A 26,600-nucleotide genomic window follows, 5' to 3' on the forward strand; every position below is an offset into this window, starting at 1 on the left:
ATGTATAAGCACTAAGTAATCTGAAATGTTACCATCTTGTTCATATTCGCTCTATGTAAGCACGAAATAATCAGACTCGTGTGAAGCGCTGTTAATAATTGTAAAAATTTCAGCCATGTAGTTTTGAGCAAAATCTAGATGTTTATGCAGATGAGTTTCATTTTACATTAATCATGCAGGAAAAACGAACAAAGCTTCTTTCAATCTTAAATACAATTCGCGTCTTGATGTTTTAATTACACCGTAACCTTTTGCAACATTTCGCTGAAATATTTGATAAAATATGTCCAGTTTCATGATCAACGTTCTTGGGTCCTTTTGTGTCCTTTTCAGTGTTCCCTCTGCAATCGCGCCAGTTTTTGCTGATATCCCTTTTGCGATCCTAATTATTTCTTTGGAATATAAATTATATATTTATTTATTGAGACACATCCAATTTACGGTTGTCAGAACTATTGCGAAAGAAAAACATAAACTGTCTTGAAGTTGTACAATGTGTCCCCGTGCAATCTGCAATACCTCTGTTTTTGCAACCGTTAATCCTAGATGCATACTTTCCATCGCAAAAATGATCAAAACAAGGTACAGAGTTAAGATACTGAAAGTTTGAAGTGAAAAAGAAAACTAGTTAAAAAACATAAAATCGAACTTTTATACAAACCCTTATTTTTCAATTTCCCCTCTGATGGATGAGAAGGGTTCCGACACGAGTTAGTTAATGAATAAAGTTAATGTTCCCCACAGTAATTTAACAAAAAATAAAATTGCATGAAATTAAAAGAAGCATTCTGAGCATTTGAGAAAACTTATAAAACCCTGTTGGTATACTTCCTGCACTCTCATATTGACTTCGAATCGACGATACACTTTCCATTTAGCAATAGAGATATGACACTACAGTTCTATGCCAGAGTATGAAGCATTAATTGAACTCCCGCTTTTCTCTGCTTTGAAGCACAAGTTTGATTCTGTTTCACTCAAAGAATATTAGGTTGCGTTACCCGTTTATGGGATTAGAAAGCTAGCTGTATCTTCTCTACTTCAGTTCGAAATGCAAAACTAGTTTTGTGTTGATGCGTGAGTTCTTTCATTATTCTTCGAGACATGAGCGGTCATACTTGACGAGAAAAATTTTGTTGTGCCACTCCTTTGAAACGGTTGGTGTCAAAATTTAATCTGTACCTTTCCCATCTGGATATTATGTATATGTACCAATTTTTATGCAAATCCTTGTACTATATTTTGAGAAACAGCAGTCATTCTTAACTCGGAAATGGTGCGATTGGACCACCACCCTTTGGAAAGATTGGAGATAAAAATTAATCATCGCCAGTTAACATGTGTGGTGTGCACTTAATTTCGTTAGATTTAATACATTACGCTTCGAGTTTGAACGCCAAAAGGAAAACAATTACAGTAAAACCTGTGAAGTTGACCACCTGTCTAAGTTGACCACTTTTCTCAGGCACGGAATTAGCCCTTATCATATAAATCAACCTTTGTAAGTTGACCACCTCTTTAAGTTGACCACTAAAATAGTGCACCGCAAGTGGTCAACTTACACAGGTTTCAATGTAAAAAAAAAAAAAATGAAGGTGAAAATCTGCATATACCAACAGTCAGGCGAACGGATAGTTCTCAAGAATGATCGAAATAGGTTCAGTACACCTTCAAATGTCTAAGTTAATTTCGATTTTTTTCAAATTTTCTTTTTCGATTCAAACTTACAATATCTTACCTCTTTACCTCTGCACCTTGTTTTGACCATTTTCGTAATTAGAAGTAGAGGAAACTAGGGAGGTTTGACAAATAGGGAAACTTGAAAAATGATGGTTTTTTCCATGAAAAGGATATTTTGGGAAAACTTAATTCTTATTATTGGTTGACCAGTCACACAACAGTATTTTGCAGGAACATGAAATTCTAGAATTATCAGTGGTTTTCGAGAAATTAGTGTTAAATAATACTACGCTTTAAAAGTAAAGTTTAAAGATTTTGGAATTTTTTAGATTTTGACTTCCAGTTTTGAGGGAGATGAATTTTAAAAGTATGCATGCTTTAGTCCCTTTTCTATATATATATATATATATATAGCTAGCTATTGATATACAGTAGTTTTATACAACTTTAATCTAAGTTACTAAAAATGTAAGGTAAACAAAAGAAATCTAACAAGGGAGCTTTGACCCAAGCTAAGTAGGGAGACATGACCCAAAGACTAAGTTGATATTTTTGTTTAATTTGATGTTTTTCCAATAAATTTTTATTTTTGAAAAGATAAAATATTGGCATTTAGGCCTAATGGTTTGACTTTATTCATGCAATGACTCTAATATTGTGAATATGAAGGTCTGTTTTATTTATATATATATTTTAAAATTTTTTTACTGAATAACTATAACATGTAATATTTTGGTCTAAAATTTGTTTTTATTCGACAAATAATTAAAATACTGATAATCTTTGAGCCCAATGGGTTGTTACTTAGTAAAATAACTTAAATATTGCTTTGGTCTGATCTGATAAAGTTTTGAATTTGACTTCTGCTCTCCTGCTTATATGTAGTAAGATTAATAATACATACATATAATACATACACACGCACACACACACACACACACACATATATATATATATATATATATATATACACACAGGGTGTTCCGTTTTAAACTGCAAGACCTCTATTTTGGCAACCGTTAGTCCTAGATGCGTACTTCAAATTGCAACAATCTTCAAAATCAGATGCAGAGTTGAGGTATTGGAAAATTTGAAGTAAAAATAAAAATGAGTCAAAAAATACAAAATTTAACTTTTTATACGTTCTCCAGGTCCCCTAACTTATATTTAGGGAAATAATCTCTATTGAAAAATAATTACAACACGAAAATTTTGAAATTAGTACGACCAGTATTCACCGAGATATGAAATGCAGCTGTTTGTGACTTAGACCACTTTTCACTCGCCGTCAATAACACCTTTTGAGGGAAAATATAGCGGTTAATAAGTGTTTAAAATTACATGTGTGCATAGAGCGTGGTTTTTAAAATTTTCGAGGTTTTGCAGTGTGTTTTTGCGTATCACAGCGTAACATTTGCATTTGTTTTTGAATAACAATGAAAAATATAAATATCTTGTTTTTCTTACTTTGATGACCTGTCATACTTCTGAAAGGGCGATAAGTTCCAATCACATCTTCTGTATGATCCCGTTAAACTTTGAAATGGAATATCTCCTTGAGTTTTGGTTGTACAAATGTCAAGTTTTTTATGTCAGTAATAGTTTTCAGCGGAGATCATTTCTCTAAATATTAGTTAGGGGACCTAGGGGTCTGTAGAAAAAGTTAAATTTTGTATCTTTTGACTCATTTTTATTTTTGCTTAACTTTCAATATCATAACTCCGCATCTGATTTTGAACATTTTTGCAATTGGAAGTATACATCTAGGACTAACGGCTGCGAAAATAGAGGTCTTTGCAGGTGAAAACGGAACACCCTGTATAACACTTTACCTAAAGAGTGAACATTCTGTATATTCACTTTAAGTGTCACTTAATGAAACAAAAAACAAAAACCTGCGTTTTTAATTCAATATCTATGAATCTTCCTACTGATAAGGAGTAAGTTTAATTAAAAAAAAATATTTTTATGTAACACTTCACCTAAAAAGTGAATATTTTGTATATTCACTTCAAGCATCACTTATTTATACAAAAAACACCATCTAACCTACGTTTCTTATTTCAATACCTATAATTCTTCTAACATTCATGAGGGGAGTCATGTCTCCCTTAGTGTTGGGTCAAGTGTCCCTAGCTCTAGGGACATTTGATTTATTTGTAGACTTGATGAATGTAATTTTTTTGCACCATTTCTACTTGGAATTACGTTATTTTAGCTGAATATAATATGAAAATAATAATATGAAAAATGGCAAACTATTTATGGATATTTTTATTTCGTTCTAACTATTCTACAAAAGAAATTTGAAATGAAAAACCAAAAATTGTGTCAAGTCTCCCTAGTTTCCTCTATGTATCTAAGACTAATGGCTACGAAAATAGAAGTCTTGCAGGTTTAAACGGGGACACGCTGTACATTGTTACGGAATCTCATGTAAAAAGCAAGAGAATTTATGCTGTTTTCAGAATTTTCACTCGAAACTGCTCAGTAGAAAACTTAAAACTTTCCATGTGCGAAGTCTGTGTCTGTTGTTTCCAATATTATACTGTTTCAAATCTAAATGAAAACATGAGTTTCTAATATTCCTTAACTTCCGCATTAGCACAGTAACTTTATTTTAACAAACGGAATCGTTTAAGAATCGATCATTTGGAGCCAGGGTAAATCATGTGACACAACGCAAAAAATGAATTAACAAACAAATTTATAACAAGTTTTGGTGTTATTTGATACTGCAAAATATAATGTATTTTTCAATATAAAAATACATAGCATCCGTAGTTACTTTCTATAAAGTAAGTGTAAAGTGTTTTTTGATCATCATGAAGAACTTTGTACAAATGATTGTTCAAGTCAACCTTCTATTGAGACTTCTGTTTGGGATTTCTCCCTTCGAATTCATTCATAGCTTCAGTTCCTCCACACGCACCATGAAGGGCTAATAATGATTTAGTAGGCATCATCCTAAAATAAAATCAAAACTTTTATATGCATATACATTAAATTTTCAACATTAATAGTTCATTGCTTGCAAATAGTAATTAAATTATGTTGTCTGCTAAAAGAATAACCCATATATTGCTAATTTTGACACAATAATGTAAGAATGAAGGCTTTCACGGCGGGTGTCGATAATGTTGTAAGATTCCGGGCTGTTGTGCCGTGGTTTGAGTGTTGTTACTCCAAACGTTTCGGCCGCATCTGCGGCGGCTATCTTCAGTGTTTACGTAGTCGAAGCTTCCAGTTCCAGGAAAGCGACTTCCCAGCAACTGATACAGGCCCAAAACGAAGGGAGAGCTTGCTCTTCCCACATAAATACCCACCTGCCAACTTTTGAAGAAAAAAAAAAAAACAGGAGATTCTACTAGAGGTATATGGGTTATTCACCAGCGACATATCTTCACAACATAATTATTAAATTGTGCTTTTAAATAACATAAATGCTAAATTTAAAGTGAAATGGAGATTTTTTCGCAGATGTAAGCTAATTGGTAACAGCAAGAAAAACATACTGCAAAGGAAAAACCTAATAATAAGTAGTAAACGTGCTTAAAGTTTTGAAAATTCCCCAGTCTCTTCCAGAAAAGTAGCTACCAAAATTTAATTACTAAAATCCGAAAAAATCAATATATAATGAAAATAATATATATAATAAGTAGGTATAGAATGGCACATGTTAAAATAACTTCAAACTTTCAAAATAATTGAAATATTTTCAAGATGCAAAAAGATTGAAATCTGCTGCAATTTTCGGCAGAGCACGTGCTTCGTTGAACATGCAATGTGGAAAGCTTAAAAAAATTAATTTTTACTAACGGAGTTATTAATTGGAAAAATTCTAATTCCCTGACATTGGTAGACTGGAAAAGGGCGCTATCTATTGAGAAGAAAGTGAAACTTTTTGATGATTGACTGAAAAAAAGGGAGAAAAATCGTAAAAAAAAAAGGGAAATCGGGAGATGGAAGAAAGAAAACGGGAGTCTCCCGTTAAAAACAGTAGAGTTAGCAAGTATGAAATAGTGATATCACTTCGATATCTGCATCAGTTGCTAGGAAGTCGCTTCCCTGGAAGCTTCGACCACGTAAACACTGGAGATGGACGCCGCAGATGCCGACGAAAGGTTTGGAGTAACATCACTCAGACCACAGCATAACAGTCCGGAATCTTACAACATGAGTGACACAATAATGTTTTAAATCGTCCACTGATCTCAGTTTCTGGATGAAATTAAACTACTGAATTTAAATAATATGCCATTTACGAAATTTATTTCAGTAAATGGTAGTTTGCAATATTTTCCAAAAAACTAGCAGTTTCTTTTTTTTCGTATATCCCAGAAGAAATAAGCTGTATTGCACTTGGACTTAAAAGTACATATTTATTTATTTAAAAATGAATTAATCTTCTCCTACCAAGAAAATCTTGAGCACCATTGTGTAGTGGGACCAGGAGCGGACTGGCCCATTCGCCTGTGGGCCGATGTGCCCTCGAACCTGTGTGCCCTTTGGGAATCATGGTTGGCGTCCAGTTTCGCCCTTTCCCCGCTCAACTCATACTCATCGACCAGTTTCCCAGAACTTAAAGTAGTTCAGATTAATCTTCAAAGACGCGTCGGCAAACACCCTAAAATATTTTTTCATTAGCATCATGAGCATATAAAACTTTTTATAAACACGCTACCGTTCCAAAAATTGCTAAAAATCAAAATTCCTCAGTTAAAGACTCTGCCAACCATATCTTCAGCCGAAGATCTTGGATCATTTTACGTCGGTTCTCTGCGCAATACAGGACTGTGCAGAGCTGACCTTTAGAAAAAAGCTTTTTTCAGCGCCCATCACCCTCTAACTGGTGGAACGCAGGCCTTGAGACACTGAAAAAGTGTTGTCCTTGCAGCCAGATATCAATCTCCAGAGAAACAGAGGCTCTTCCATAGAGGCATACTATGTCATCACATACAAAAAGGCTCTTGCACGACATAAAAAAGCAGTTAGGCGAACAAAAAAACAACTCGTGGAAGGATTTTTACAGAAAGAGTCGTATTGTGTATGGTAAACAAAATTTCATTTGGTAAGGCGTATGCTCCAACTTACTTGCACCAACAAACGGCTGCAACTGAAACCGAGATGTAGTACAACACTAAACTCTTGAAGCACTTCTAACCTCCCAATCAGCCCGATCCTGCAGGCGACCCCCAATAGTCGACCGTCATATTACACTCTCTTTACGAAAAATTAAACCAACCAAGCAATACGAATGCTACCACGGAAGAAAGCACCAGGTAAAGATGGATTGGAGTTTTCATCTGGTCCTTGTTTTCATAAACTATTCGGCAACCCATCTACGTGACTTTTTCAACAAGTGCTTTATACTTGGCCGTAGGAGTTTTGATCCTCTTTCTCAAAGCGAGCAAATTCTCCTCATTTCGCCCTATAATCCTTCTCTCAGTTTTGTCAAAAATCTTTGAAAACATTCTGCTCTTTCGCTTACAAAGCTCCCTAACACTTCAAAATCAGCACCACCTCAACCAATCTGACTTTGCTCCAAGGACGCTCCGTCAATCCGCCCCAGAGTGGAACATATTGCGCCCCAGCGAAAAAAGTGACAACTCAAAAAAAAAAAGGCCAGCATTTTATTTATTCCAGCAGCTTAAACCTGGACTTAAGTTTGTTATAGGTTACTTCAATATAATTCTATTTGTTTTAATATACACCTGTACTATTTTTCAAAAATATTTGTGAAGAAAAATTTCAAATTATAATTTGATGCATAATATACTTTAACGTTCTAATAACGTAGCCTTCATAGATTTTTATTTAAAGAAATTGGTTGTATTCCTGCGAACAAGCTGGATTCGTTCTTTTTTCATAATTGATTAATTTAAAAAAAAATGAAATATTACATTAAATTCCACAGTTTTGATTTGCAATAAACTAAACTACGTTAGTGAACTTGCTCCTAGTACAATGCTGTATTCGTATTGGAATGTAAACATTCTTAAAATTTTAAGTAAGTATTATCATATAAAATTTACTTCAGTCATGAAAGCTTTTGGATATAGATTTAGGTCAGTAAAACCTATGGAAAATGAATATGAAAAAACATATCACCGCAAACCTCACAGAGAAGTTATGTCATGGAGGGGGCCCGTCACAAATGACTTTTACGGGCCCCCTCCATATTTTTAACCATACGTCTGTACACTTATTTCACCCCTAATTTTAAAAATCTAGGGCGCCCTTCAGGCTCGGGCCAACCGGTGTCCCTTATCCCCCCCCCCCACTGTGAACACCCCTGGGTACAAATAAAAACAGCTAAAATCTGAATGGAATCCAACGGGTCTGAGAATTTTCATTAAATACGTTATACATATAAAACTAGTTATAAAATACTCTCACAAGACGAAATTTCTTCACGCGACGTGATTCGATTTGCTCGTCCACCATTTTCACTCGGAAGTTTAATCGATATTTAGGTTCAAGTAAGGATTAATTGATCGAAAGCATTTTCAGTGAACCAGAAAAGTAGTGCCCCTTTTTGCAGGTGCATAGATTAACCAAACTTAGGTGAAACGTTGGACCTTTATTTCTAATGTGCTTGATATACTGTTTCAGTCATTTCCTAAATTCCATTCTGAATGTCAAAATTGATATCTTATACTGACAATAAGGAGCAAAGATGTTGCAAGTAACTGTTCTGAAAGTACTTATGCCTATGTTGTCCCAAAAATAGAGCAGTTATTGATGGAGATAAAGATTTAAAACAAATGCAACATTATACTGGTAAACTCACGGGTATGCGAAAACTTGCTTCGCATTTACGGTGAAAGGGATATATGTACAATTCCATAATGTTATAGCTCATGGAATTGTAGAATCTCAAATTTTTGGCACCATCACTGAAAAGCTGTGAGCCATGATATCTTGTTGCCCCGATTTTGTCGAGTCTTGGTCATGGAGATTTATATGAAGAGCTTTTATTCACCCAGCAGAGCAATTTGAGTTTGGATACACAAAATAAATTGCATTAATGTATTTATAAACTAAAGCATGAAGAATGTGATTAAGTGTTTAAACGAAGTTACACAAACTTGCGCCTATACCGTATAAGTTTTTGATTCAAAACAATGTAATGCAATAAGAAAATTATTTTGACATAAAATAAAGTACTTACGATTTTAGAATGTTTAACACATAAAAGAATCTTGGCATTAAAATGATTTCTTGATTGCACAATACAGCTGATATCACACGTTCTGCCACGTAATCTGGCTCAAGAAAGTTAAATAACCTGAAATGTGTGTAATAAATATTTAGTTAAAAATTCAACAATAGTTTTGAAATAAATAAAATTACATTCAGTAACAAAATCTACAATATAAGCATGCTTCGTGAAACAACAAAAATATAAAAATGCATAAAGGGTTTTAAATCTTAAATAACGTACCATATACTGATTAGCGAACGTGCCATCATGTTCCAAAGTAGACATACCTTTTAATTTTATTTTTCTTTTTTTTTTTTGTAGTATTTTTATGATTAAAGTGGGAAAATCGTATAATTCCAAAAAAAAACAGTAGATTTTTTTTCCGGTAATAATGGGGAACGTATCGATTGTTGAGTCGAAAGATGAGGTAAAATCCTATCAATTCGTAATAAATTCAACACATTGGCAAAAAACATTCAAGCACCAAGCACAAAGTGTTGTTTTTTGCCTGAATAAACTAAGTTTACACTCATTCGGCAAACAGTATCTTCATTCCAAAAGCAGTCAACGCGGGATAAGCAATTAAACCAATCAACCTTTCGAGTTCATAGTATTCTATTGAAAATAGAACAACTTCATTTGTCAAGGCTTGGGGATTCCGATTTGGGATCTCCCTTGCCGTATGAGTGTAAACTCAGGCGTTTAATATCAAAAACAGCTCAATCTCCCTCCCTTTTTTAAAGTTTTACATGAAAGACAAAAACATTTCACGCTTTGCCTACATAATTTTTGAAAAACCTTCTTTTCCGCTTGAAAAACATTCGATCCAAGACTTCATTTTTGTTTACTTTTTTAAATGAGCAGGCATCGTCTAAGTATTTTCTAATATGGATTCAGCTGGTTTTGAAGCAAGTTAACAGTTTATTTTTTTAAGTTTTCGATTCAAATTCTAATTAAATTCATGTGGTATTTCAATTTCATACCTTGTAGTAGACTGTACAGTGAAACATGTGAAGTGATTAAGATTTTTTTAAAAATAATGTCGTTTATGTTACCCATAAACGTGTTCAAGCTGGCCATTTGGCAAAGGCGTAGGTTGAGCTGGTTTTGAAACGAAATTGGTTTTCAACAGCGGTTTTCGACTTGATGGCGTGGGGTTCGTTCCAAATCTCTGCGTGGTGTGATAGTATCGACAAAGAAGTATAACGAAGAGAAAAAAAAGCCCCTTTGAAACTTCATGGATTGAGCTGGTTTTGATATTTACTAAACGGTCTGAACTATTGCCTAAGTTTTGAGGGAATCTTAAATGTCACAGAATGCAATGGAAGCCGCAAACAGATCTAAGTTTTTGCCACTGAGAATAAATTCGTTACTCAGCTTTGCGGTGCGATTAGTTTCAACTGCTAACATTAGTGCTCGTCATGACCCCCCCCCCCCCATCAGTTTCTAGAATATTTTTTTAATATAATATTATTGCACTGGTATTACTCTATTTGAATTTCAGCAGAGCGTAGAAATGTTCTTAGGTTAAACAAATTATATTTTTGTTATCCTATGCTTAATTGATAAAGAGTATTTTTGAGCAATCACGATTGCTTATTGTTCTCACTTGACTATTTTGATGTCCTATGATTTTATTTTTTCTCCGCCTCCCTCTGTAGTAGAGATGAGACGGGCTCGGGCTTTGGAACCGAAAATAGGTTTCGGGCTCGGGCGGGCTCGGATTTTGGTCCGAGACAATATCGCTCGGGCGGGCTCGGTTAAAAATTTTCAGGCTCGGGCGGGCCCGGGCTCTCAAAAATGAGCCTGAACTCATCTCTACTCTGTAGCACCACCGTCGGCCGGTCGCCTCACGATGCTGCTCCTCTAGCGAAATCCGTCGCCAGGTTGCGTCACTTACCTACACACGCATACATACACACACCTAGAAACACATACGCACACACATACATTCACATACGCACACTAACAAACACATACACATACACACCTACACATACACATAGACACACACACACCTACACATACACATAGACACACACACCTACACATACACACAACTACCCACACACCTACACATACACACAACTACCCACACATAAGCATACCTCCCCACACAAACACACAACTACACAGAGACAACTATCCACACACACGCACAAACACACATGCTTACACACATGTACATACCCCCACACACAAACACGCACGCCTACATACACACACACACTCGTGATTGCGAAAAACATAATTTGAATTCCAGATGCCAAAATTCAAATTAATTTTCTTTTATTCGGCCCACACAATCTATTCTCAATAACTGTTTAATTTTAGCATTAATAGCTGAACGTAGTTATAAATATATGCACCCCTGGCTTGTATATTTTCTACTTTTTGAACGAACACGTTCATCGATCTTCTTTCAAATATTCTAGCATAACGTATTTTACCATAATGATGCACCTAAATAAATATCAAAATATATTTTATCGAAACACATTTAAAAAATATTTATTAACATCCAAAAAAATAGTGATTTTTTACGTCACGGAAGAATAATGTCACAGTCACCTGATGAAATTGTACGACTGAAATTCAACATTTAAACTTCTAAAGGATCTCCTTTACCGCGAACAATCCGCGTAATACAGAATAAAGTTAAAAGTAAGCTGTGTAGATCAAAATTCAAATAATATTGCATCAATTCTCGTTTTAACTGCCACTAAGCGCAGTTGTGCTAGTCGTTGCAATATTTCCCCTGGTGACATGTTTTCATATTTTATCGATACCTAAATCTATGCACAATGCAATGTTTATTGTGTGTAGACATCAGGGATTACGTTTAAGTTCTCGTAAAAAGAACGCGTGATGTTGGTTTTGCAGGTTATGTCTGGTTTTGTCACTTGTCTGGCATTTCTTCTGCCACAGGAAATACATATTCACCTTACGATTATAACATTTCATTACTTTTTTTTTTCTAGTTGCTCGCTCGAAGTTATATATCATGACGAACATTAAAAAGAAGGCAAACAGTGAAAGATATACTGGGGAAAAAGCGTCAAGGTGAAAGATTACGTTGCCAAAGAATTAAAAATGATCCGGATAAAAATTATGAATTAAAAGAGTAAGAAAAGCAAAACTATTTGTTGGAAAAGGAAAATTAACAAAAATAGACTGTAACGTTGAGGATTCTGCCAATAGTGTCCCTCCCCTGACAACAATTTGCCCTGGTACCTATGAAATTAAAAAAAAAAAAAATCAAAAATCTTCTGGCCTTTATCTTCACAAACTAGTGAAATACAACGCAACTAGTGAAATAATGATTATTAAACTAAACATGACTTTCTCTTCGGGGACGCAAAAAAAAAAACATATTTTTCGTTCATAGCTTTGATGTTAAAACAACGTCAAAAGATATCTCATACGTTGAAAGATCTCTCACGTAAGTCAGAATTTCGTGTTGTGGAAAAGGGTATGTATACGACTTTTTGATGAACATGAATTATTATTTTAAACATTATTATACTGCACCAAAAAGAAAGAAAAAATATATTATTCAAAATAAAATAATGTTATGGTGCAAAAATCTTTTTTTAACTATATGAAATGTTCTCTTTCGCTTCCTACATTCAATATTTCAAGGAATCAGTGCGCTTGGGTGCCATTGTTTTAATTTAACTTCCGTATTTAAAATGGAAAATACAAAATGGTTATTTGTACACACTAACGAAGCGGGTTGTAGACTTATGCGGTGCGGGAATTTCCGTCTTCAGTGTGCTAAAGAGATGAGTCTATTCACTAAAGTAAAAATTTGTAGCCGATATTACACCCCACGCTCCTGAAAAATATCGTGTTGTGGGTGAGGAGTAAGCGTCAACTCAGAGATATTTTCTTATAAAAATCTCACGGTTACTCCATTTTGTGGAAATCAAATCGCGTTGTAGCGCAAGTTCACTGTATGCATTTAGATTCTTTTACTGGATTGTAGTTTTTGTTATTTATTAATGTTGATAGAAACGGTAGAGGAAACGTAATACTGTTATTAAAACTTCGGACAAAAGCCCAGTAATGAAGTGTACAAAATTTGCATGAAACAGTAAATGCAAACATTATTGATATCGTTTATGTAACACTTTGTATGTTTACAGGGATCTGCCGGATTGGTGACATTTGGAAGCTAATATTTACATTACAAAAAAAATTAATATGGCAGTATAATAAGGTGGTTAAAAAAAAATTGGAATCGTGTTACCTCTTAAAAGTTTGGTATCCTTAATTGCGGAATTAAAAAATATATATATGTATATTTGAGTTGACATTTCAGTGTGCGCATGAGGCTGAAAATAGTTTTAAATTATCTTTTTTCTAAACTTTTTATGCAACAACTATAAATTATCAGTATAACATAAGATCTTTAGTTCCCGCACACGCCTTGAATTGGGCTAAAATCGCCCAAAACTTGAACTTTACGTGTTTAATATACAATAATACATACATGGCATATTTACGTTTCAGAAGTATTTTAAAAATTCTAAATTTGTTGAATATAATCTTTTATTACATTACTATAAGGAAAAGTATTGTGACAGAAGCATTTATATGCATATAAAAACATTACATGTCATAGCTAATTACTGATTGATTGGCATGTAATATTTTTATATGTAAATATATATGTGTGGAACTATACTGCTGTGTGCAGGTAAACGGCAGTATCTGTAGAAATGAGTTTTCGAGAAATTTGACGAAACGCGTTTTGGATTCAACTCAATAATAGGTAAATGTTGGAATTAGACTTCTTTTTCGCGCCTTTTTTTCAGCGGAAACCAAACAAGCGAGTTTGTACAATAAAGATAACGTACAATAGATGACAAAAATGCGAAAAAGAAAAATGAAAAATTTGCAGTTACTGCCTTTTACCTGCACACGGCAGTATACTTGTACATATGAGGTAGTGAGAAGTAAAGGGATGTAAGTGGCAAAATTAAAAATTTGGAGCCAACCAGTACACATGGTAGATGAACCTGTCCTCTGTCTTGAGGCAAGATATGGTACTAGTAGCCCTGGTAGTTGCTGCTATACAGCATGATTTAGAAAAAAATTCAATGAAAGACCTACATAGGATATTATCTTTAAACGCGTTTTACTCAAATCTTGAAAGTGTCCAATTACATCCTTTTGCTTCTCACTGCCTCATATAATACTGTAATAAAATTTAGAATTTTTAAAATCCTTTTGAAACGTAAATATGTCATGTATGTATTATTGTACATTAAACACGATTTTAGCTCAACTTAAGGCATACATGAGCGAACGAAAGATCACATGTAAAAGCTCTGTAAAAATTTTTTAAATGCTGATAATTTATGGTTGTTGCATATATTATAAAAAAATACAAAAAACCTAATTTCATTTATTTTGAAAAATTCAATTTTTAACGTATTTTTTCAAACTTTTAGCCTCATGCGCGAGCTGAAGATGTCCACTTAGAATATTCATTTTTTATTTTTTCCCAATTAAGGATACCAAATTGCAACTTTTGAGAGGAAACACAATTCCGAAGTTTAAAAAAAAATCGATTTTTTTTCGAACCACCCCCACTGTATGAGTCGTAATCAATTATTAAGTATATGGAATCGTACCATGTAGTTGAAACACATTTAATGGGTTTAAAGCAATTTCTTACATTTGAGTCCATAGAACCAAACTGTATATGATACTCATATTCAGTTAATAAGATATGATACTCATATACAGTGATCATAACTCTAGATATGTTAACCAGACTATCGGTATACAGTCGACTCGCGCTACAACGCGATTCGACTTATAAAGAAAATGTTAAGGCAACTATCTAAAAACTAAATTAACTTTATTTGGATTCTACATACGAAAGGGCTTCCAAACTGCCCTTGCTATTCGAACTGCCACGAGACGACCAACATCAACAAAAATCAAGCTATCGAATGCCACGAATCCACGATACATGAACAGAAAGACATCTAACTAAATTGAACCAACAGGTGGGAAATTTGCATATCGAAAAGCGCCCTCTTGCGCACAGGTATACTCGAGGATTTTTATGGAGATTTTCCACAGCTCCCCACCATGAACTCTAAGAGTTCATCAATAGAACCTATAAAAAGAACTATAACAAAGGCAAATACATAAGGAAATTCTTCTCCTCAGTAAACAATAACGGATGCAATAACTATAGGTTGCTAAATATAAAGGATTAATATACCATAAACCATATGGTTACAAAATTATATGAAATATATATTTCTATTTTTGAATTTTATGTTCAAACATATTTACAATTTTAAACTTAAGTTAACAAAATTAATTTTACTATGAACAAGAGATTTTTTTTTCCAAAATTAATGAAATATTTAAGCAAATTATTTTAAGAAGTTAATTAAAGTCCAACAACACAAATACTTCAAAATTTTGAAGGAAAAAAGAGTTTAAAACAAATTATTTTCAATAAACTTTTCGACTGATTAATCATAAAAAGGATACGTGAAACCAGTTCATTCACAAAGTTCAAGGGGATATATCAGCTGCACAGGTTTTCTGAAAAGTCCCTTTTTGGTTTTGACGACACAAGCTCTGATATGTCCATCTCTACCTTTAAAAGTTTCTTGAACGATTCCCAAGTCCCATTGTAGTTTAGATTTTGAAGTTCCTTCGACGAGCACTACATCATTCATCTTTACTTCTTTGTGAATGTTAGGCGATTTGAAATGGTGAACTGTTTTCAAATTAAGTAGATATAGTTCTTTCCATTTAACCCAAAAATGTTTCAAAAGTGTAGTTTGATACTGCTTTCTTTTTAATAAGGACTCTCTAGTTGACACTCTATTAACTAACTCAGCAAAATTAAATGGATAGTCGTGATTTTTCCTTCCATATTGCAAAAAGTCAAGAGGAGTTAATGGCTTGGGCTCAGAAAAATTATCAGTAACGTATGTTAAAGGTCTCGAATTAACGACATATTCGATTTCAGTCAAAACAGTTGAAAGTTCTTCAAACGTGAGAAGAGCTTTTCCGAGAACTTTTCTGAGTGGATCTTTCACTGATTTTACGAGACGTTCGTAAAATCCGCCCCACCAGGGCGCCCTTTCTACGATAAACTTCCAATTAATGCCACGTGAAGATATAAAATCTTTAAATTCCGAATCTTGTAGAATGTTATAGAAGTACATTAGATCTTTATTTGCGGCTTTGAATGATTTTGCGTTATCCGAATAAACAACACTGCAACTACCTCGCCTGGAAATGAATCTTCTAAAGGCTAGTAAGAAATGTTTTGTAGACATGGAGGACACTAATTCTAAGTGAATTCCTCTAGTTACAGCACAGGTGAAAATTGCAAAATAAGCCTTTTTAACTTCCTTATCACATTTGTAAAGAATAGCTCCTGCAAAATCAAGGCCACAAATTTCGAAAGGTGGATTTTCTACAATTCTGTCTTTCGGAAGTTGCGCTGTTATTTCGTTTGCTGGTTTGGATTTGTATTTTCTACAAATGAAGCATTTTCTAAGTACTTTCTTCACGAGTTGTCTCCCCTTCGCTATCCAAAACTTTCTTCTAAGCATTACTAGAGTAGCTGTTACTCCGATATGAAAGTTCTTAGTATGCTCATGTAAGATTAATAATTCCGAAAATTTAGAGTTTTTTGGTAAAAGGATGGGTTGTTTCTCGTCTAGAGAAAATTCTGATTCATCTAATCTCCCTTTTATTCGCAAAATATTCCTGGGATCTAAGAAAGGTACTAGAGAACGAATTTTTGAACTATCGCTAACTTTTTGAGATCTTTCTAAATCGACTATTTCTAACCAATAAGCTTCTTTCTGGGTTTCTTTAATCCAGTATTCTTCAGACAATTTAAGCTCATCTGTTTCGAGAGCACCTTTATTTTTCGACGTATTTCTTGCGTTGTGTATAAATCGAAATACGAAGGCAGTTACTCGCAATAGTTTGAGATAACTGCTAAATTTATCAATGTTTATGAGCTTTTCGCGATTTTCGAGGACTACTTCATTTTGCGAAACTTCTCTAAATTTACTCTTTAGTTCTAGGTCATGATTGCTGACGTTTTGGGCCTCTATTTTTGGCCAAAACTGCTCTGTTTGGCTAAGCCAGGGTGGTCCGTGCCACCAAAGTTGACTATCTTTCAATTCCCGAACAGATATTCCTCTGCTTACAATATCGCTTGGATTGTCCCTCCCAGGACAAAAATTCCATTTCGGTGGTTCAGTCAGTCTTTGAATATCCTCTATCCTATTTTTGACGAAAGGTTTGTAACAGGACGGTTCCCCTCTAATCCAATGGTAAACTATAGAGGAATCCGTATGAAAAAAGCAGGATTTCTCAAATTTTAAAGCTTTAGAGACTTTAGCACACAACCTAGCAGAAAGCAGTGCTCCCATCAATTCCAACCTCGGCAAAGAAAGAGTCTTTAACGGGGCAACCCTGCTCTTGGAAGTGATAAAACTAGTCGTTATAGTCCCGTCAGTCTTAATGACTCGAAAATATATTACAGTTCCGTAGGCCTTTTTAGATGCATCCGAAAAGGAGTGCAGTTGCACATCAACTGTGTAGGAGTCCGTGAAATGATAAAAGCGAGGGATTTCAATTAAACTTAAGTCCTTCAGTTCAAGACACCATTGTCTGAAAGGTTTTTTGATAACTTGGGGCATTTCCTGGTCCCAAAGAAGACCCATTTCCCAGACGCGTTGAATGAGAATCTTCAAACGAATTACGTAAGGAGCTACAAATCCTATAGGATCAAAAATTCGACCAGCAACTTGCAACAGGAATCTTTTTGTATCAATTCCTTTCGATACAAGGGATATCAGATTTTCTACGTTAAAATAAAATAAATCCCTGTCAGCGTCCCAGGAAATGCCTAATACTTTATAGTTTATCATGTTTTGACCAATTGGGTTTGATGACGTTTCAGTAGAAAACCCGTTCTTCTCCCAAAGTTTTCGCAATTCAGCAGAATTAGTAGCCCACTTGTGCAAGGGCATATTTGCTTCTCTAAAGATCTGGACGCATTCTAAACTAGTTGCGTATGCCGATGCAACAGTATTTTGACCTCCTATGATGTCATCGACGTAACAAAATTTGTTTAACAGTTCGTGAGTCTGCGGAAAAATAGAAGAATACTTCTTCAAATGGTGTTTAATAGTAGCACATAAGAGAAAGGGGGAACTATTTATTCCGAAGAGAACACGATTGAACCTTAGAACTTCTAAAGAGTCTGAAAAGGAATATGGATTTTCAGTCCAAAAGAACTTTGTTACATTTTTATCCGACTCGTCAATTGCTACATTCAAAAATGCCTGTTTAATATCAACTGTGAACGCAATTGGATGCTTTCGAAATGACAACAACAGTTCAAACAAATCAGGATATAAATTAGGTCCAATATGCAAACTATCATTTAACGAAAACTTGCCCTTTTTATGCGAAGACGCATCGAAAACAACTCTCAGCTTACTAGACACCCTATCATCTCGAATTACTGCCCTATGGGGCAAATAGAATTCTGGACTATCTGCTACACTTGATTCAGGAACACGCTCTACAATGTTTTGCTCTATGTAATTATTCACAACCCTCCTATACTCTGAATACAAAGAATGATCATTTTGAAACCTGTAGCACAATTTTGAAAATCTTTCATATGCCACTTCGTAATTGTTTTCAAGCGATTCTTTAAAATTATCCTTCCAAGGGAGTTTAACCACATATCTACCATCTTGGAAGCGAATACTATCTTCGAATTCTCGTAAAGTTTTGTTATCATTACAACTTACATCATCGTTAGCTGATTCGATTCCAAGATTTTCTAGTTGCCAAAATGTCTCCAATTGTTTTGAAATGTTTTCCTCAACCATTACTTTCATGGCGAAAGAATCACCTGAATTTTTATTTGGAGAGCCTGATATTCCAATTAAACACCACCCATAGAGCGACTCAGCAGCTACAAGTTTTCGATTAATACGTTTAATTCTGCCTGTCATGACGTCATAATAGTTATCAGCACCGATTAAAATTGAAACACTAACGTCCTTATTCGAAGTATCAGCTAATTTCAAACCTTTCAAATGCTTGCTATAAATGGAAGTATCTACTGCAGGCGGCGGAATATGTGCCGCGGATATTTTTTCTATTTCTAACGCCTCGATTTCCAAATACAAATTCGGATCTTCTTTATTTTCCAATCTTATTTTAACTACATTAAACGTTTTTTCAATAGGAGACTTATCTCCGAAGGAATAAACTGTTAGATTTTCTTTTCGAATAATGGGAAGTTTCAATAATCTTGAAAATTTTCTATCTACAAAACTTCTTTGAGCCGCTGTGTCTGCTAACAAACGACAATTTCTATATTGATTATTATAACGAGCAACTACCGATGCGGTTTGCAATAAAACCCTTTGCGATTTGTTTTCAGTTTGACAAGAAGAAACGTTAGTAACATTGTCATCAGATTCTTCTTGGGGCGAGGTGAAAGTTGTTTTATCCGAATTCTGATAAAACCGATAACAAAGTGTTTTGGGGTGCGATTTTAAACCACAAAACGAACAACCTTTTTCTTTCTTAAGCTTTGGACAATAAGAAATTGAGTGTCTATTCGAAAAGCAAAAAAAGCAAAGTCTATTTCTTTTCAAATAATCCCGTTTCATTTCTATGCTTACCGAGTCACACGAAACTGAATCATGCAAGTTCGAACCACAAAACACACATTTTGAACTAGCAACTGTATGATTGACTAAGAGTTCAGCCGCTGAAGAATTGTAACTTTTCTGTTTTCGAAAAGTATCTCTGGTAAAAGATTTTGACCCTGAAGCGCCTCGATTGCGTTCTTGGAGCGGATGGGTCGAATTTTGTTTTTCTTTTATGGGAGAATGAAAAGATTGAGCTCTTTCGCGACTTTGTATTTCTTCACCTAAGAACTCGAGAAGAGCTTTTAAATCCCAATTATCACTTTTATTCTTTCTACTAAATTCAAGAGTTAATTCAGAGGGCAATACTTTCAAAATTATCGGTGTTAAGAGATTTCCGTACGATTCTGAATTTATTCCCAAGCTTTCTAAATTCCTGATTTCAGTTTCAGCTTTATCGTATAATTTTCTCAAACTGTTCGTATCACTTGTATTTTTTATGGGAGTCATGTTCAAAAGCGATCCTAAATGCGCATTAATGAGCAAATTCTTTTGTCCGAATCTAGATTTTAAAAGTTCCAAGGCTGCATCATAATTACTTTCTGTTAATGCGAATCCGGAAATTGCTTTAGCTGCAGCACCACCTACTAAATTCTTAAGGTAAATAAGCTTCTCAATTTTAGATAAGCCGCTATTTTTATCTATTGCATTTTCAAACTGACTAATGAATTCTAGCCAATACCTGTGGTCACCGTAGAATTTATTAACAGTTAGCTTTGGCAATTTAATCGACGATCTAGTTTCTTGATGTACTAGACTACTAAGTTCCAATGTTGAATTTGATAAATTAGCGGGATTAATAGTAGAAGGTACAGCCGGAGGTGTTAGAGCTGCTATTCTTTGAGTAATTTGACATTTATAGAAAATTAAATTTTCCATGAAGTCTTCACATTGTTGCACCTCTTTTTCGATATCTTTTGCTTCGATTACATTAAGAAGCTCATTATCAGCCACTTTAAGACAGTCAATTTTATCAATTAATTGATTATATAATACTTCTAAATTACGAACATTAGTTTCATTTACTAAAGTGACGTCTAAACTTTTAACGAACTTAGTGGCACTGCATTTAAGCGCTTTACGCTTATTTTTTATCTTTTCAGCATCCATACTAATTGACATACAAATTGAAAACAAATAACTCACCCAAATTTCTTCAGTTACTATATCCAATGGTACGAAACAACAACGATGTCAATATAACATATCACTACTCGACGAATTCTAACTATCAAATGGTTATGCGTACCTTGCGGCCGATGCACCATAAAGAAAATGTTAAGGCAACTATCTAAAAACTAAATTAACTTTATTTGGATTCTACATACGAAAGGGCTTCCAAACTGCCCTTGCTATTCGAACTGCCACGAGACGACCAACATCAACAAAAATCAAGCTATCGAATGCCACGAATCCACGATACATGAACAGAAAGACATCTAACTAAATTGAACCAACAGGTGGGAAATTTGCATATCGAAAAGCGCCCTCTTGCGCACAGGTATACTCGAGGATTTTTATGGAGATTTTCCACAACTTACGCGAAACGGCTATAACGCGAGTTTTTCACGAGTAAAGAATTTTAGAGCTAACGGGAATTCCTCGTCGCAACACGAAAATTTCCATTGAGGAATCGTTGGGCGTAAGTATTGTCTTCGATTCTGGCTACTGAATATTGGTTTCGTGAATAGCCTTCATCCTTTTTGCATCATTGAAGTGCGGAAGTTCCCACACTGTACTTTAGTCGAATCATCGTTTTGTTAGTGTATACAAATAACAACTCCGTATTTTCTATCTGAATGTGAAAGTTAATTTAACATAGTAGCATCTAAGCGAGCTGTTTCTGCTTAAGCTAGGGAAGAGAAAGTTTCTTAAAATTGGAGAAAAAGTGAGGGTCATCGATATGGAGGAGAACATTGATATCTATCGGTCAAGCTTTCACGGCACCCACCATCCATTTATTAGTTATAGTAATTATTATATTTATCTACTGTATAGTAGTGTAATAGTGTTGAATTCCGGTACATATAGTATTGCAATTTGTCTAACTCTCCCATTGATCGTTGATTTTGTGCATCATAACAATATTTTATATTGAATAACGTAAGTTTTTTTTCTTTGTGGTATAAATTCAGTTCTTTATGTGGAAAGCGTTCACATATACTTAAGGAATGGATTAAAGCAGTCTGAAGGGTGTTTACAAGTGTCTAAAGCAGTAGTTTGTTTTTCAAAAAGCTGTATATATAACCCTTTTTCACAACGCGAAATTTCAACTTACACGAGGTATCCTGGAACGCATCCCTCGCGTAAGTCGAGACTCGACTGTATTGCATGTTGTTCTGCCCCAGCCTTGACTTAGGGGCGGTAACTAACTGCTGCAAAAGCTTTGCTTTCAATTCACGAGTTGAACCGCACTATTGCTGCGGACTCTCGCCGGGGAGTTGAACTTACTATAGCTACCAGTTTTTCGACCATCTCAGCTTCAATGAGATGACATCTACATCCAACTCGGTAAGTCCCCATTCCGGACTGATGAGTCTATAACATGGACGAAACTGCAATCTCTGGATCGAATAATCGGGCTGTCGGTATATTGCGTACATTTTGTCAAGTCAAAAGAAAAAAAGAATAGTGTTAACAAGAAGGAATTAAACGTTTGCATCACTTCTTTTTATTTCAATGGAGGCAGGTGTAGCATGCTATCAATGCTACTTTTAACCACATTATGTTGTCAAAAAGAGTTAAATCGAAAAAAAAGGTGTAATTTGCGTGCCACTTAGTAAGTCCCTGAGAAATCCCTGATTTAACTTAAATAATTTCTAAAATTCTAAAAAATGGTCAGCAGAGTTACCACACTGGAATTTAAACAGTTAAATTTGTCTTTCATAAGCCCAAATTCTCCTGCAGATTTTGCACTTACTTCGACCGTGCACCATTGAACATTCCTGTGTTAATGAAATAAGGGCAGACGGTGGTGGTATGAATGTTCTTATAGCCTTCAGCACGCAGTTCCAGATACAAAGATTCCAAGAGACCAACAGCAGCGAATTTGGAAGCACAGTAGTCAGTCAATTGAGGCAGCCCGCCTAGTCCAGCTAAGCTTGCTATTGTTACGAGATGTCCGTGGTCATTTCGGATCATATCTGGCAGGAACGATTTGATAATCTGAAAAATAATACAAGATGAGTTAAACTGTTACGAGTCATATTATGACTTTCATATCAGCAATGCATGGAATCGTGAGTTAGAATTGTTTTATAGATTTAATCAGTAAAGTAACTTTGAATTATCGTTGCCATCTGTTAACAGTAGACATTGTTCAAAATTAAGATCGATGAAAGTAAAAGCATTATTTTCTGTTTCAATGCCAAGAAAAAAAATAGCAATTATTTGCACCTTTCAGTTGGTTAGAAATTAGGATAATATTTATGAACAGCACTATACTCGACTGCAAACTTATTTGACAATGGAGAAATAAGCTGAGACCTATTCGAAGGAAATACAGTGGGCTCTCTGTTTAACGACGCTCTATTTAACGACTTTCTCTATTTAACGACGGCTTTTCACGGTCCCAGATGGTCCACTCTAGTGTTAAGAGCATTCTATTTAAGGACGTTTTCTACTTACGGACGATTTTTTGTGGTCCCTTGAAAGTCGTTAAACAGAGAGTCAACTGTAGTTCCTAGCACCATGTCCGATACTCGGGTGAAATGACGCTCTTTACTTTAGAGATCGGATTAGTTAAACACACGCATAACGTAACCTTTTTTCTGTCATAATTTCTATCAATCGTTAAATATTTTCAATTTCACCAGCGAAGCGGTAAATTCATCCGAGGAGCATTTCATCCATTTGAATCAAGCGAGTCAGCCAGTAGCAGCTCATAGACATGTTGCGATCTTCTCTTATTCGCGAAGCAGGTAGCGTAGGTAGGTAGTAAATGTGACGTTTTATTTTTTTTTAACTCTGTTTTTCTTCCGCGCGTCGTGACGTCAACGTCAACTTAAGTTGCAAGCAAGTCTAGTTTGTTGCATACTTAATACCTGATTTTAAAATGCATTTTCCCTTGTGGAAACGTGCCATAGGTAGAGTAGGCCACTATTGTTTTCACATATATCCACGGTTTAAATTCAGTTACCGAATGTATCGGTTTTATATTTTACAGATCCTATTAACCAAGAACATTTTTTTAAGGCTGCTCCCAGGACAACACGTTTTCTTGAAATTGCATCGGTGAAATTAATATTATTAAAAAGAACATTGGAATACCTTTGATTATTACTGCAAAACAAATAAGAATAATAAAATTTAAGTGAAACGAAAACTAGTACTAGGGGCATTCCACGGTATTTTTGACATTGTGTAGAGTCCGTAACGTGACCTTTTTTTGCCATAACTTTTTAATTTACAGTTTGATTTGCAAATTATTTTATTTTGAGTTGGTTTGTTGGTAGGAAAAGATCAAAATAAAATGATATGCTTATCAAACAGTAAATTAAAAAGTTATGGCAAAAAAGGTCACGTTACGGACTCTACATAAATGTCAAAAATACCGTGGAATGCCCCACTAACCAGTGGTGGCCATATTAAAATCTCTCTCGCGGGCCAGAACAGACATAACATTTCAAAATAGTTAATTACTTTCTAAATAACATGGACATTTTTGAAAAGGAAAGAAAATTAAATGCCAATAATTGCTATCAATTATTTGATGTTTATTTTATTAAGGGGGTCCAGGACACATCATCAGAACATAGATTTAAATTAAAAAAACGTTTTTTTAATTTAAATTTAATTTGTTAAAAAAATGAGGTGCTTTAAGGCGCTAAAACTCAAAATATTCTTGGTCAATTTTCAAATTATTATTTATCAGTGTTAAACCACCCACACCAGTGTTAAAAGGGAGGGGGGAGGCATCTTTCTTCTTATTTTGTGTTTCTTATTTCTTACGGTTATTCTGAGAGCGTGTAGCAGTTACTAGCTCATTAAAAAAATTTCTTATCTGATCGTTAATGAACTGTCATAACCTATGTAACTTCTCACAATATTTAAAACGCCTAAAATGTAGTTTGAGAGATTTTCTCTGAAAATGATGCAGTCATTTTACAAAAACTAAGTCAGACGGATCGGTGTTTAAAACTGTTCGTTACATCTCAGCGGTTGTTACTCAGTTGATTCGGCCACCATTTGATAGTATAGTCTTCAGTTCATTCACGGGAGAAAAGCACTAATAGTACAGTAAAATTAGGCCAAAAAATGGCCAAACCCAAACATCCAAAAAAAAAAAAAGTGCAAATTACTTCTTACCCTTCCAGCAAGAAGGGGTAAAAAGTCCCAGCACTTTGCGCGTCGGGTTTTGGGGGGGGAGACGAAATAATCCTCTATTTAAATAAAAATAATTTCTATTACTTAAAAAAAATTCTGAAACCTCGCAGAAACCACTCTATAATAGTAAAACAATAAACTCTCACATAAAAAAATGCTAATTAACCGGGGTGTACAGGCGGGGGGGGGGGGAATGGGGGGGGTGTCCATGGAGCAGCTTTGCGTCATTGGAATTTTTAAGGCAGTTTTTTCAAGGGGTATTTCTTTCTTTATTGAGGACTTTTATTCTTGATGGATACTCCGTCACACTTAAGGGGTGCGCCATCGCTTTGAGGGGGGGGGACCCTGAATTTACATTCCAAAATCACAGTGAGTGCACATTTGCAGTGAAGTTCACGAAAAAATTTCCCTGACTTAAACTTTTCCGAATTACAAAATGCCTCACAATGATATGGTAATGTCAGAATGATAATTCTAAAAGATCTAAGCGAGCTCAGTAACCAAATTATTTGTGACTGGAGTTATTAAACTGTTTAGAGCGCAGGAAAACAAAATTCCTGTGCAGCATTAAAAAAGTCCAAATTGACCAAAGTTTCCCTACTTCTTCTTGATTAACTTACTTCAACTTTTCTACAATCTTTTGCCATCACTGTACGGGTGGGACAAACCGGAATTGCCAATAGTGAGACGGGCAATGCTACAATTCTGCGCCCTCTAAGTCGGTGGGGGTTTTCATTTGCAAACACCAAGCTACCTCTCTTTTACGCACCTGGTTATGTGAATTATGCTAAATATGCGGACATATACTTGCAACACTATCTGAAACCTTTCAGTACATTATGCGATAAAAAAATTTTGATCACATCAAACATCAGCTAAAACATCAGCTGTCCAAAGATCTAACGCAGTGACAAATTCAGGTGGTCTAGAACCTGTAGTGATTCATCGATAGAACAAGTCTTGATGAGAGCGATGAGCAATACATCAATAGAATGCTAAATATTTACACCTTTTTGTCTCTCAGTTTGGAAATCTCAATCCGTTTCTAAAGCCCCAGAAGTTTCTTCCCTCTCAAGTTGGTATGGGTATTGCTCGCTGATGATAAGGTGAGTTGCGATAAGACCTTTAACGTTCGGGTAGTAACATCAAATCATATTGAAGTCAAACAATTTTGTGGCATTTCTTTGTAAAGGAGGTAAGCAGTTATGTCTTTAGCTTCTTTTACGAGAGTAGTTGCTATCTGTAAAGATGTGTAAGCCCAAACCATCTTTTACACCGAATGGTATGAACAGTAAAGATGGAATAACAAATTGCTAAAAACTTCTGGTACGAGTTATGCGCTGATCCTCCATCAGTATTCGATAAATCTGGTTTCAGAAGGAAAGAAATCCTGTATCGTTAAAGTACTATTATCTGAAGCAAAAGGTTCATCCAAAATCACAGAACGAACAGCTGGTGTCATATATGAGGCAGTGAGAAGCAAAGGGATGTAAGTGGACATTTTCAAGTTTTGAATAAAACGCGTTTAAAGATAAGATAGGTAGGCTTTCATTGATTTTCTTTTCTAAATCATGCTGTACAGAAGCAACTACCAGGTCTACTAGTACCATTTCTTGCCCCAAGATAGAGGAGAGGTTCACCAACCA

At 35.0% G+C, this 26,600-nt stretch overlaps 1 protein-coding gene across 1 annotated transcript in view; it reads right to left on the reverse strand.

Annotated features, from left to right (window-relative positions):
- Positions 1-4,409: 4,409 nt before the first annotated feature.
- The window catches only part of LOC129231500 (short-chain dehydrogenase/reductase family 16C member 6-like), a 62,877-nt gene continuing 40,686 nt past the window's right edge, over positions 4,410-26,600 (reverse strand). Inside the window, exons 3-5 of the mRNA XM_054865827.1 lie at positions 22,550-22,794; positions 8,855-8,971; positions 4,410-4,647 (exon numbers count right to left, since the gene is read on the reverse strand). Of these exons, the coding sequence (XP_054721802.1) occupies positions 4,545-4,647; positions 8,855-8,971; positions 22,550-22,794 (465 nt within the window). The 3' untranslated portion in view covers positions 4,410-4,544. The remainder of the gene's footprint in view (positions 4,648-8,854; positions 8,972-22,549; positions 22,795-26,600) is intronic.

Source organism: Uloborus diversus, chromosome 10 (assembly GCF_026930045.1).
Source record: "Uloborus diversus isolate 005 chromosome 10, Udiv.v.3.1, whole genome shotgun sequence".
Lineage (NCBI taxonomy): Eukaryota > Metazoa > Arthropoda > Arachnida > Araneae > Uloboridae > Uloborus > Uloborus diversus.